The sequence below is a fragment of the Lutra lutra genome, chromosome 11 (genome assembly GCF_902655055.1).
Source record: "Lutra lutra chromosome 11, mLutLut1.2, whole genome shotgun sequence".
Classification (NCBI taxonomy): Eukaryota; Metazoa; Chordata; class Mammalia; order Carnivora; family Mustelidae; genus Lutra; species Lutra lutra.
Genome location: NC_062288.1, coordinates 21,958,447 through 21,970,769, shown reverse-complemented (window position 1 = coordinate 21,970,769; position 12,323 = coordinate 21,958,447). Strand labels below are relative to the sequence as shown.

Sequence of the window (12,323 nt, the reverse complement as noted above, 5' to 3'; positions counted from 1 at the left end):
TCTTATTTCTGTTACAAATAATTTATTCTAAGAATTCAAGTATTTCATTAAAACTAATACACTTTTTAGTCATATGAAGACTGAATATTTGTCTGTGTGTACATGGTGGCAAGTGGCTCGGATACTTGGAGTAGCTTAGCCTTAGGGGCTGAAGTGACCTGGGTGCAGAAAGCTAAGAAATGTAGTTGTTTAAAAAAAAGTTTTAAATAAAATCTAGAAGATCTGCATATTGGCCAGAACAGGACTATATATGTATAACAAGGAATATTTCCTTACAGAAACCTGCTGTTGGCAATTTCTTGGTTATGTTGGTTTAATACTTTTTTGTCCAACGGCTCTCAGAGTGTCAAAATGAAACTACAAACACAGAGGCCTTAAACAGAAGTTTTTTTTGCTGACACAGAGATGTGATTTGATTTCTCAAGATTGCATTTTTTTCTTTTAAAATAGGATAATATTGTGTTCTCACTGAATTCCTGAGAGCTTCAGTAATGCCATTCAGGGTATTTTGTAAGTGCCATAAAAGTCATATATTCTCTTATTATGAAGGCCCTAAGAGAAAAAATGTAAACCATTACTAATTTACTATAACTAGTAACAGAGTACAAAGTTTTCAATAAGTAGCTCTTACATGAAAGTTATTTCCTGTTTTGTATGGATGGACAAAAAAGTAAAATAAGACAAACAAAAATCATTGTTAATCTTCATCAACTTAAAATATTTTTGAGCATTATTTGGGATTTTGTTCTAGTTATCTATTGAAATAGGATATGATGCTGCAAGAGTTGATTAAGTTTATAATTGTGTGGTTTTTCCTATTTGGACTGGCATGAAGCTTAAAGATAACTGAAAACAAAAATTTCTGTCTTAATTCAGGTCTTTTAATTCTAACTATACTTAGGAATAGTAACTTTTTAAAAGAGTAATGGAAAATGTTCAGGATTCTGTTGCTTAATGCTTGTAAAAACATCTAGAATCCTTTCCAGCTCTGCCCCTGTCTTGCTGTAGGGTTTGGGAGCCAACCACTTGTGTCTCTTAGATGTTCTCTATTTTGCCATGTGAAAAAGAATGTTGCATGCTTGTTTTCTCTCTTCTTATGAGTTAACCTTATTAATTCTTTCAAAAGGCTGTGTTTAGGCTTAAAAGTCAGACCTGCATCTGAGTACTGACTCTTCCATTTAAAATTTGTCCATGATGAAACCAATGATCTTAATATAGTATGCCTTCAATAAATGGTATGGTTAGTATTAGTTCACATTTTAATTTAAAAAATGGTATTGGTGTCAGTAACCATCAAAATAGTTTATGAAGTGAAAGAGGTTGAAAATGTAGCAAGAGCTCTCCTTTCTAAAAAAGATAAAGATGGGACATTTGGGAAAGTTTTCAAATCATGGGAATTCTTCTTTCACAGATAATAATGGAGTTTTGATAGTGATGACTTGTTTTTCAAGAATGTAGAGAGAGATGAGGGAAGAAGTAGTTGCAATGCTTAACATTTTAAAGCTATCATAGATTTAACATCTCTTTCATTTAAGAACAGAAAAAAAGTATTCATAAAATTACCACATTTGATGTATTTAGAGGTAAAAAGTGCTACAGAAAAGTTTTAAAAATCTATTTTTTTTCCTACTTTTTAAAGTATGTTTGGTAGAAAAGCATGCATCTTTATTCATTCTGAAATTTTCTAGGTTTTTTTCGCCCTTAGTCCCTCAAACCTATTGTTATAGGGACTCTCCTATCAGTAGTTTACATTTAAAATCTGAAAAGCAGTTTGTTTTATAAATAAAATAACCCAGTTGCAGTGATATGCTTTGTTTCCCACCCCACCTTTTTGGGGGTTAATTATGAGAGTTTATCAGTTTTACCCCAGACTTTCTGGTTCCAGGTAGAAAGATGGAGAAGATAAGAAATTAGAGAAATTTAGGCTGATGTTAACCAAACTAAGAGACAAACAATGACCCATAAATAAGTCCATTTTAAAAGAAATCTTTACAACATTCACAATGAAAGTCGTCCTGACCACCTTTGTCTGCAGAGGAAATGGGCTTAATGCTCTTTGGCCAGAGCCTCTTACTTGATTTGATATATGAGAAACAGAGTGAAACAGGAGTGTGTTGGTGAGTTTGCCCTGCAACCTATCTAGTTGTTTTAGAAAATTATTTATTTGCTAACGGAATACTTTTTCTTATTCCCTCCTTTAAAAGCTTAAATTTCTACAAGATTGTATGGAAATAAACTTGAATGTCTTGTCTCAGGCACCTAAAAGACTAATCCATTGAAAGGAAACATTAGTTGAAATTCAAATGTTCCCTTTTTATAATCACCACCCCTCCCTCCCCAGTGCACACATACAAGATACAACTGAAAGCACAAGAGCTTAGGATTCAAGTTTTGTCACAGTGATCAGGGAAATCACAACTCCTATAATATGATGAGGGAGCAGTGTGTGAAATACCACAGCGGTTAAGAGCATGGGCTCTTGTCACTGAAGTGAAGCTAGATTCCAACACTAGTGCTAGTGGTTACTTGAGCAAGTTCTCATTTTAAAATTGGAATTCTAATAATACCTCATAAAGTTGATATGTAAATTAAGAGATCATTTCAGCTGTCTTGCTCTCAGTAAATGCTCAATTAATGGTGAACATTGTCTACAAAGTTTACTACTCACTTTTCTGATATCGGATAAGCTGACTAGGGCTATTTGCCGAACAAGTTCACAATATTCTAATGACTCATGCCCTTGGCAGAAGTTAATGTGAATGCCTTGGAAGTAAGGAAAAGGCACTGCTGTTTATATTCTTTTAAAGTTGGGGTTTTTTTTGTTGGTTTGTTTGTTTGTTTGTTTTTCATTAGAGAGAGACTGAAAGCGAGCACAATCAGGGGTAGGGTCAGAGGGAGAGGGAAGAAGCAGATTCCCAGCTGAGCAGGGAATCTGATGTGGGGCTCAATCCCAGGACCCTAGGATCATGACCTGAGCTGAAGGCAGATGCTTAACCGACTGAGCCATTCAGGTGCCCTGCACTGCTGGGTAAATAAAGTGTGCTAAGGAGTTAAAGACAGTGTTCCAGGAGCATTGCTACTCTTTCAGTCATTTTTCAAATAGCCCCTGGTATTTTTCATTTTCTTGCATTAATAAACTTTTTAAAATTTATTATAGGCTCTATTCTTGTCAAGGTCGCATCTTCTCTTCAAGCTCATTTACAGTTATCAGGAAGAGAGGTTGATGTGAACTCAGAAGTCCATGTTCAAGAAATGACTGAAGTTCATAAAGACGATGCTGTAATAATTACTGGTAAGGATAACACATTTTACTATGTGAGATAAATAGTCATCATCCATACATAGGTAGAAATATGGTATGCTTTACTGCAGTTTTACTCTTTTATTCCTTTCCATTGTCACATTTTGGTGTTTGACACTCTTTTCTTCCAACTGCTTATCAGTAAGTAGCACAATGCTGGCATTTAGTTTGAAACACTCCCTAGATGACATTGGATAAAATCAGTTTAAAAAATTTTCTATCTCCAGGAGATGTTTGCACACGCATGTTCACAGCAGCATTACTCACAGTAGCGAAAAGGTAAAAGCAACCCAAATGTCTATTGATAGATGAATGGATAAGTGAAATGTGGTATATACATAAAGTGGAATATTATTTAGCCTTAAAATGGAAGGAAATCTTGTCACATGATGAAACATGGTTGAACCTTCAGGACATCATGCTAAGTGAAATAAACCAGTCACAAAAAGCCAAATACTGTATGATTCCTCTTATATGTGATATCTAAAGTAGTCAGATTTATAAAAACAGAAAGCAGGGGAAGGGGAGAATGGGAAGTTATTCAAAGAGTGTATATAGCATTTCAGTTTTGCAAGATGAAAAAGTTCTGGAGATCTGTTGTACAGTGATGTGAGTATACTTAACACTACTGATCTGTAACTTAAAAATGATTGAGATTGTATGTTTTATGCATTTTTTACTATAATTTAAAAATTTTTAAGACCATAATTTTTTTTTTTTTCCTGGTATAGCTGCTTTCTAACTCTTGGCCTTAAATATCATCTAAATATATATGTATAACAAGACTCAAAGTTAACTTTGTATGATTAGAATAAACACAAATTTGGTTTGGTATTATGCACATTATAAACTTGCTTTTTTAATAAAACAAATTCTCAGTCCCAGAAATATGAATGGCTTTTGCACATTTTTTCTGATTACCTCTGGCTGCACTGTTGGCTGATACTACTTTTTAAAATATTTATTGTATACATATTACATACTAAATACATGTACACAATACAAAAAAAGAATTAATGCTGGTGAAGTTTTCCTTCAGATCTTACCAGAATGGCATTGAGAAGGACATTGAAAAAGTGTGTGGTGGTAGTGGTGGTGCCAATGAAGTGTCTTCATGAGATCAGTTTCATTTTCAAATACAGGCATACCTCAAAGATCTTGTGCGTTCTGATCCACACCACTTCAATGAAGCAACTCAAATGAATATTTTCAGTTTCCTAGTACATATAAAAGCTACATTTATAGTATGATGTAGTCTGTTAAAGTATACAGTAGCACTGTGTCTAAAAAAACAATACAGATACCTTAATTAAAAATGCTTTGTTGCAAAAAAAAATGCTAATCATCATCTGAGCTTTTGGTGAGTCATAATCTTTTTGCATGGATGTTGATGGCTGGTGACTGGTAAGGGTTGCTGAAGGTTGAAGGTTGTGGTAGCTATGGCAATTTCTTAAGATAAAACAGTAGTGAAGTTTGCAGCATTGATTCTTCCTTTCACAAATGATTTCTCTGTAATGCATAATGCTGTTTGATAGCATTTACACACAGAACTTTCAGAATTAGAATCAATCCTCTCAAATTCTGCTGCTGCTTTATCAAGTAAGTTTGTGTAATATTCTAAATTCTTTGTTGTCATTCCCACGGTCTTTATAATATCTTCGCCAGGAATGGATTCTGTCTTGAGAAACCACTTTATTTGTTTGTCCATAAAAAGCAGCTCTTCATCCATTAAAATTTATCTCTTGAGATTGCAGCAGTTCAGTCACAGCTTCAGACTCTACTTCTGCTTCTGTTTCTTTTCCTCTTTCTACTACATTTGCATTTACTTTCCCCACTAAAGTCTTGAACCCTTCAAAGTCATCCATGAATCAGCTTCTTCCAAACTCCTGCTAATATTGATACTTTAACTCTTTCCATGAATCATGAATGTCCTTAATGGCAGCTAGAGTAATGAATCCTTTTCAGAAGGTTTTTAATTTATTTTGCCCAGATGCATCAGAGAAATCACTTTCTAGTGCAGCTATAGCTTTATGAAATGTATTTCTTAAATAATAAGACTAGAAAGTTGAAATGACTCCTTGATCCATACGCTGCAGGATGGATGTTGTGCTGGCAGGCACGAGAACATTAATCTCATTGTACATCTCATCAGAGCTCTTGGGTGACCGCTGCATTGTCAATGAGCAGTCATATTTTGAAAGGAATCTTTTTTTTGAACAATAGGTCTCAACAGTGGACTTAAAATATTTAGTAAACCATGTTGTAAACAGATGAGCTATCATCCAGGTTTTGCTGTTCCATTGATTGAGCCCAGTCAGAGTAGGTTTAGCATAATTTTTAAGAGCCCTAGGATTTCCAGAGTGGTAAATCAGCATTGGCTTCAACTTAAAGTTAACAGCTGGATTAACCTCTATCAGGAGAGTCAGCCTGTCCTTTGAAGTTTTGAAGCCAGGCATGGACTTCTCCTCTCTAGCTATGAAATTCTTAGGTGGCATCTTCCTCCAATGTAAGGCGTTTGTATACATTGAAAATTGGTTGTTTAGTGTATCACCTTCATTAATGATCTTACATAGATCTTCTGGATAATTTGCTGCAGCTTCTGCATTAGCCCCTTGTGCTTCACCCTGCACTCTTACGTTCTGGAGACAGCTTCTTTCCTTAAACGTCACGAACCAGCTTCTGCTGGCATCAAACCTTTCTCATTCAGCTTTCTCACCTGAGCGTTCATAGACTTAAAGTGTGTTAGGGCCTTGCTCTGGATTAGGCTTTGGCTTAAGGGAATGTTGTGGTTGGTTGGATCTTCTATCCAGACTGTTAAAACTTTCTCCATATCAGTAATAAGGCTATTTCACTTTCTTATCATTTGTGTGTTCACTGGTCAGACTTTCAATTTTCCTTCAAGAACTTTTCTTTTACATTCACAACTTGGCTAACATTTTGGCACAGGACACCTAGCTTTCTGCCTGTCTTGGCTTTGGACAAGGCTTCCTCACGAAGCTTAATCATTTTTAGCTTTTGATTTAAAGTAAGAAGTATATGACTCTTATTTTCACTTAAACACTTGGAGACTATTGTAGGATTATTATTGTAGGATTATTAATTGGCCTAATATTGTTGGCACAATATTGTTGTGTCTCAGGAAATAGGGAGGTCTAAGGAGAGAGAGAGAGATGGGGGACTGACCACATTTATCAATTAAGTTTGCAGTCTTGTATTGTTGCCATTTATGGTGCTTCAAGTCAGTCACTTTAGTAAAATCAAAGACCACTGATCACAGATCATCGTAACACATGTAATAATAATGAAGAAGCTTAAAATATGGTGAGAATTACCAAAATGTGACACACAGACACAAAGTGAGCAACTGCAGGGTTGCCACAGATCTTCAGTTTGTGAAAAATGCAGTGTCTACAAAGCATGAGAAAGCAAAGTGCAATAAAGCAAGGTATGCCTTTATTCATTTTGTGTGTAATAAAAGTCTAAAAAGTAATTTGTTAAAAATCATAGAATCTTAACAAAAAGCATAACAAGTAGCAAAAATAAGACCTGTATACATACCCACCCTCAAATGTCACTCTGTGGCTGATAGGTAGACTCTTAGTGACATAGTGAAAATTTGATGAAAATGTAACTGTATTAAATGTAGTAAGAATCAACTTCTTGTGATCTAATCTCTTGATTTTAGTAAGGAGGCAATAGAGTTACCTTTTTTGGTCCCCATAATCTAAAGCAATAATATAAATTTGTTTAATAATGTTCTGAATGATAGCATAATCAAATTATTTTGTGTATATTAAGAATTTTTGAATTAGAAATTTAAGTTACTTTGTCATTTTTTTGTTACTCGTAGAATCTTGTGTCTTCCTGAAATTTACATTTAGTTTTAATTCAGTTTTAAAGCCCTATTTTCAACATTTCAGCCATTAAGAAAAAACCTCATTAAATCCTTTAAGAATACTTACTAGTCCTGTCACTGGATAAAATCAGTACCTGCAGACCTGATCTCTTTTTTTCTTACCTATTCTTATTCCACTCAGCCAGTACCACCTCAAGCATAATATATTTAAAAACAAACATCATCTTTCCTTTGCATAGCCCCTGCTTCTGTCTTCTCTATTTTCCTTTATTTGGTCAGTCATTCAACAAACTTTTATTGATTATTGAGCCAAACACTGCTAGAAACTAGGCATGAAAGGTATCCTCTGAGAAGGTTACATCCTAGTAAGGCAAGACAAATCAGTGAACATGGTAAAGTGGAATGAATGTATTAAATGTATGTATAGGGTAGAGTGAAAGCACATGACACATCTAAATTAGACTAGCATTGTGAGTTTGAATAAGTGAGAGAAGTGCAGCATAGCTAGAGTACATAGAGTAGGGAAAGTGGCATAAAGGAAGGCTGGAAACTTTGGGAGGGGTCAGATCATATAGGACTGATTTGGATTTTATACTAAGTGCATTGCAAAGACACCAAAAGGTTTTCATCTGGGTTTATACAACCAAATCTGTGCATTACAAATGTGCACTAAATTTTGAGTGGAGAAAGATTGTAAGGGACAATGGTGAGTGAAGGAAAAGCTAATTAGCATGTTACTGCAGTAAGTCAGGAGAAAGAGGTCAGTGGCCTGGACTCTGCTGCAAGCTCTCTTAAAATCAACAAACAAACATATAAGCCTTCAATAAATTTTGGTTGAGGAAATAGGTAATTGGATGCTGTGAGAAAGATAGATGCTTACTTTATTGGTTATTATGAGGCTTCTCAAAGTATTTGTTTTCTAGTCCCTCCTTCCTTCCTAAACCAGGAAGGCCCAAGTTGCAGAATGAAGTTTATTTCCTGCCCACAGCGTAATAATCTAGGAACTAATCATCAGAATTTTTTTGTAGAGTACCACATGACATACTGTTAGCCCCAGTTGTATCTATAGATTGTCTCTCATTATTAGTTTAAATCTATTAGAGTAATTGTGCAGAGGGATCGCAGATAAAAACAGAATAGTTCCTTTGGACAGAGCTGGGTGAACAAGTGACTGAGTTTATAGAAGCTTTCATATTTCATTTTAATTCTAAAACTGTTTGGTGCCCAGAAGGCCACAGACCTTATTTATTAAATGGATGGAAAAAATTTTTTCCGAAGTTTATTTGACAGAGATCACAAGTAGGCAGAGAGGCAGGCGAAGAGAGAGAGGGGGAAGCATGCTCCCCGCTGAGGAGAGCCCGATGCAGGGCTGGATCCCAGGACCTCGAGACCATGACCTGAGCCGAGGGCAGAGGCCTCACCTACTAAGCCACCCAGGCGCCCCTGGATGGAATAATTTGAGAGGACTTTTTCAAGAAAATCAGGGCAAATTGCTTTTTCTGTGGAGAATTCCAACATGAAACCCAATTTTGGAAATAATGAGCAGCTTTATATGTGAGTTGTTATTATAGGCAGCTGAGCTCAGCTCATTTGGGCCTTCCTTACAGAGCCTATGAGGCATAGAAACAGAAATACCCTCACTGCTAAAAAGTCTGGATTGTATCTGTAGCATGACTTTTGCATGATTTCTGCAAGAAATCAGGCCTGTAAAAATTAGTCCCTAGGGCTCAGGCTTCCCACAGGGTTTGATGTCTCAGCCCTGTCATTTTATTTGATTTCCTGCTTCATGGTTTCCTTCGTTTTTGCTGTCACTAGTAACTGTACCTTGTACAATTCTTAAAGTGATTTATAAGTATTATATGCTATTCGGAGGTCAAAAGAAAGCCAGGGACTCTCAGGCTGAAACATTTATGTACTTTAAAAGCTGTGCACAGTGTATATCCTTTGGCGTGCATTTTTTAATCCTTATAAGATCCTTGATTCCAAGTTTTGTGCTCTATCCATTTATGGCAAATTTAATGAGTGGTGAGTGGCTTAGGTAACATATTTCTTAAAAGAAATTGACTTCTCTGTTGGGTTTTAGTCTTGGTTTATCAACTTAGATATGAAACCTCACTGTGTATATCAAGACATTCTGTGAGCCCAAAACTGCATGCGGTACAAAATCCTTTTGTCTTAAAGCCCCCAGTTTAGATGTTGGAGAGTATTAGAGATGAAGCATGTCACCAGCCAAATGATGTTTGCCCTTGTCTGCTTAGTAGAGGAGGTGATACTACTGTGTTCTCTTTATTTTAGTCAGACTGGAAATGTAAAGCATATAAAAAAATGAATTCATTTGGAATTAGACAACCAAGTCAAAAGAGAGTTCTGAGCTTGTTTTTAAGCCAGAGAGTTACACAGTTAAGGGTATTGTGATTTACAATGGAAAACTGGTGCATGGGTTGGAAAAGAGGATGAAATGGTACTAAGCCCCCCAGAATGCCACTTTTAAAATCTAGTGACAGTGTTTTCCCTCCAAAGGGGGAAAAATACCTAGTTTTTTGATATGACTCATAGAAATAATTCTTTTTTTAGAGCACACTGAAGTTTGAGTTTTCTCCAAGCTTATAGCACATGGATTTGTCAGTTACGTAAATGTGCTTTAAGATGACATGGAAGAAATTCAGTAAGAGAATGAAGAGTGCTATAGGCTTATGGCTGTCTACTTAAAAATACTTTGACAGGGAGCTAATGTGGAAAAACTGCCTTCAGACTGTTTGTGCTTTTAATGTGTTTTTGTTTCCCCATCATTTTTTAAAGTGTAAGTTAACTGAGAATGTCTTAGATAATTAGACATCAACTTTGTTAATGTTTACCAAAAAGACCAGGTTTTCTTTCTTTTTATCTGCAAACATTACCTGTAAGGCTAGACAGTAAATATGTTAGACGTTGCAGGCTACATATAAAAAAAAATATGTTTTTTTAATAACCCTTTAAAAATGTAAAAGTCATTCTTAGCTCTTAGGCCATAAAAGCAGGCCTCAGGCCAGATTCAGCCTGTGGGCTATAATTTCTTACCATCTAGACTAGAGATTAAAGTGCAGGCCCTAATCTTAGAGCATATGAATCCTATTTGTAATGCCTGGGGATTTTGTTTGTTTTTGTTTTTGTTTTTGTTTTTAAGATTTTATTTATTTATTTGACAGAGAGAGATCACAAGCAGGCAGAGAGGCAGGCAGAGAGAGAGGAGGAAGCAAGCTCCCCGCTGAGCAGAGAGCCCGATGCGGGGCTCGATCCCAGGACCCTGAGATCATGACCTGAGCCGAAGGCAGCGGCTTAACCCACTGAGCCACCCAGGCGCCCCTTGTTTTTGTTTTTGTATTTATTGTAGTCATTTAAGAAATACCGAACCATAGCCAAATCTTATCCTGAATGATCTCTCCCCAGTAATGAGGAAAAAATGATTTATGCCCATAAAATTGTGATTATATAAGATTTAAGAAACAGTGCAACCGTAGAATATATATATTGTGGCAAATAAAAACACAAAATGTTCAGCATCACTAGCCATTAGTGAAGTGCAAATTAAAACCAGAATGAGATACTACCTATTAGAATGGGTAAAATAAAAAATACTGATAATACCAAATGCTGGCAAGTATGCGGAAGGATTGGATATCTCCTACATTGCTGTTAGGAATGTAAAATGATATACCTACTCTAAAATTCAGTCTGGCAGTTTGTTGAAAAACTAAACTTAAAACTACCATATGACCCAACAATTACATTCCTAGACATTTGTCTTGGACAAATGAAACTTAAAGTTTCACATAAAAACCTGTACACAAATATTTATAGCTTTATTTGTAATACCCAAAGCAAGAAATGATGAGAATACCCTTCTGTTAGTAAATGGTTACACAGACTGTAGTATGTCTATATAATGGAATACTATTCAGCAATAAAGAGGAATGATACAAGTGTGCCTGGGTGGCTCAGTCAGTTAAGCAACTGCCTTCAGGTCAGGTCATGATCCCAGGGTCCTGGGATTGGCCCCACACCCGCCCTCTGCTCTGTGAGGATCCTACTTCTCCCTTTCCCTCTGCCTGCTGCTCCCCCTGCTTGTGTTCACTTGCTCGCTCTCTGTCAAATAAATAAATAAATAAAATCTTAAAAAAAATAAAAAGAATGATCTATTGATAAATACAACTTAGATGGAACTAAAGGGCAGCATGCTGAGTGAAAAAAGCCAGTCTCAAAATGTCATACACTGTATGATTCCATTTATATGACATTTTTAGAGTGACAGTATTATAGAAATTGAGACTAGACAAGTAGCTTCCAAAGGTTAGGGAAGGAGACAGAGGATAAGACTATAAAGAAACGTCACAAAGGACACTTGCTTTGTGGTGATAGAATAGTTCCATATCTTGATTAATGTTGTAAATCTATAAGGATAAGACCATAAAGAGACGTCACAAAGGACACTTGCTTTGTGGTGATAGAGCAGTTCTATATCTTGATTATAATGATGTCATAAATCTATACATGTGATAAAATGTCATAACAGTAAACACAAAAAGTGTATGCAAAAAATGATGAAATCTGAGTAAGATCTGTAGTCTGATTAATTGTACTTTGCCAACCAATTACTTGGTTTTGGTAATACATTATGATTATGAGACCATTGGGAGAACTGGGTTAATGAGTGCTCAGAACCTCTGTGAACTATTTTTGCAACTTGTTATGAGTCTTTATTATTTCAAAATAAGAAGTTTGTGTAATAAAGGGAGTGAGAGAGAGGAAGACAATGGGGAGAGGGAGAAAGAAACAATGGAGGTTTCCAGTCAAGAAGTGGAATAAAACTGGTAAAAAATACAAATCAGTGGACTGATTTACCCTTTTATCTAAAACAACAACAACAAAATTTTGTAAACAGAAAAAAAGCACGAGTAAACAGTTTCTAAGACATTATATATCAGGTAAGGAGAGAAAGTGATCACTGAGGGATGGGAAATAAACAAAATGAGCCCCTGCCTAGTCCCTCGAGAGTCTCCAGGCTGTGGTACACAGGGAGAGGGAACCACTGTGGAACCCAGCAGACTCCCAGAGTTGAGGAGACCATGATGAGAGTCCAGACCAAGACGGTGAGAGTTCATAGGACAAAGTACCAGAGGAAAAAGAACC

The 12,323-nt window shown here is 36.0% G+C and overlaps 1 protein-coding gene across 4 annotated transcripts in view; it reads left to right on the top strand.

The window, feature by feature from the left end:
* FAM185A (family with sequence similarity 185 member A) overlaps window positions 1-12,323 on the top strand; it is a 156,246-nt gene that overhangs the window by 38,074 nt on the left and 105,849 nt on the right. For all 4 annotated transcript variants that reach the window (XR_007121357.1, XM_047694152.1, XM_047694154.1 and 1 more), the window contains exon 7: window positions 3,158-3,292. Coding sequence is in view for 3 of the 4 variants with exons in the window: in XM_047694152.1 (XP_047550108.1) it covers window positions 3,158-3,292 (135 nt within the window). In the remaining variant the exon portion in view is untranslated. The remainder of the gene's footprint in view (window positions 1-3,157; window positions 3,293-12,323) is intronic.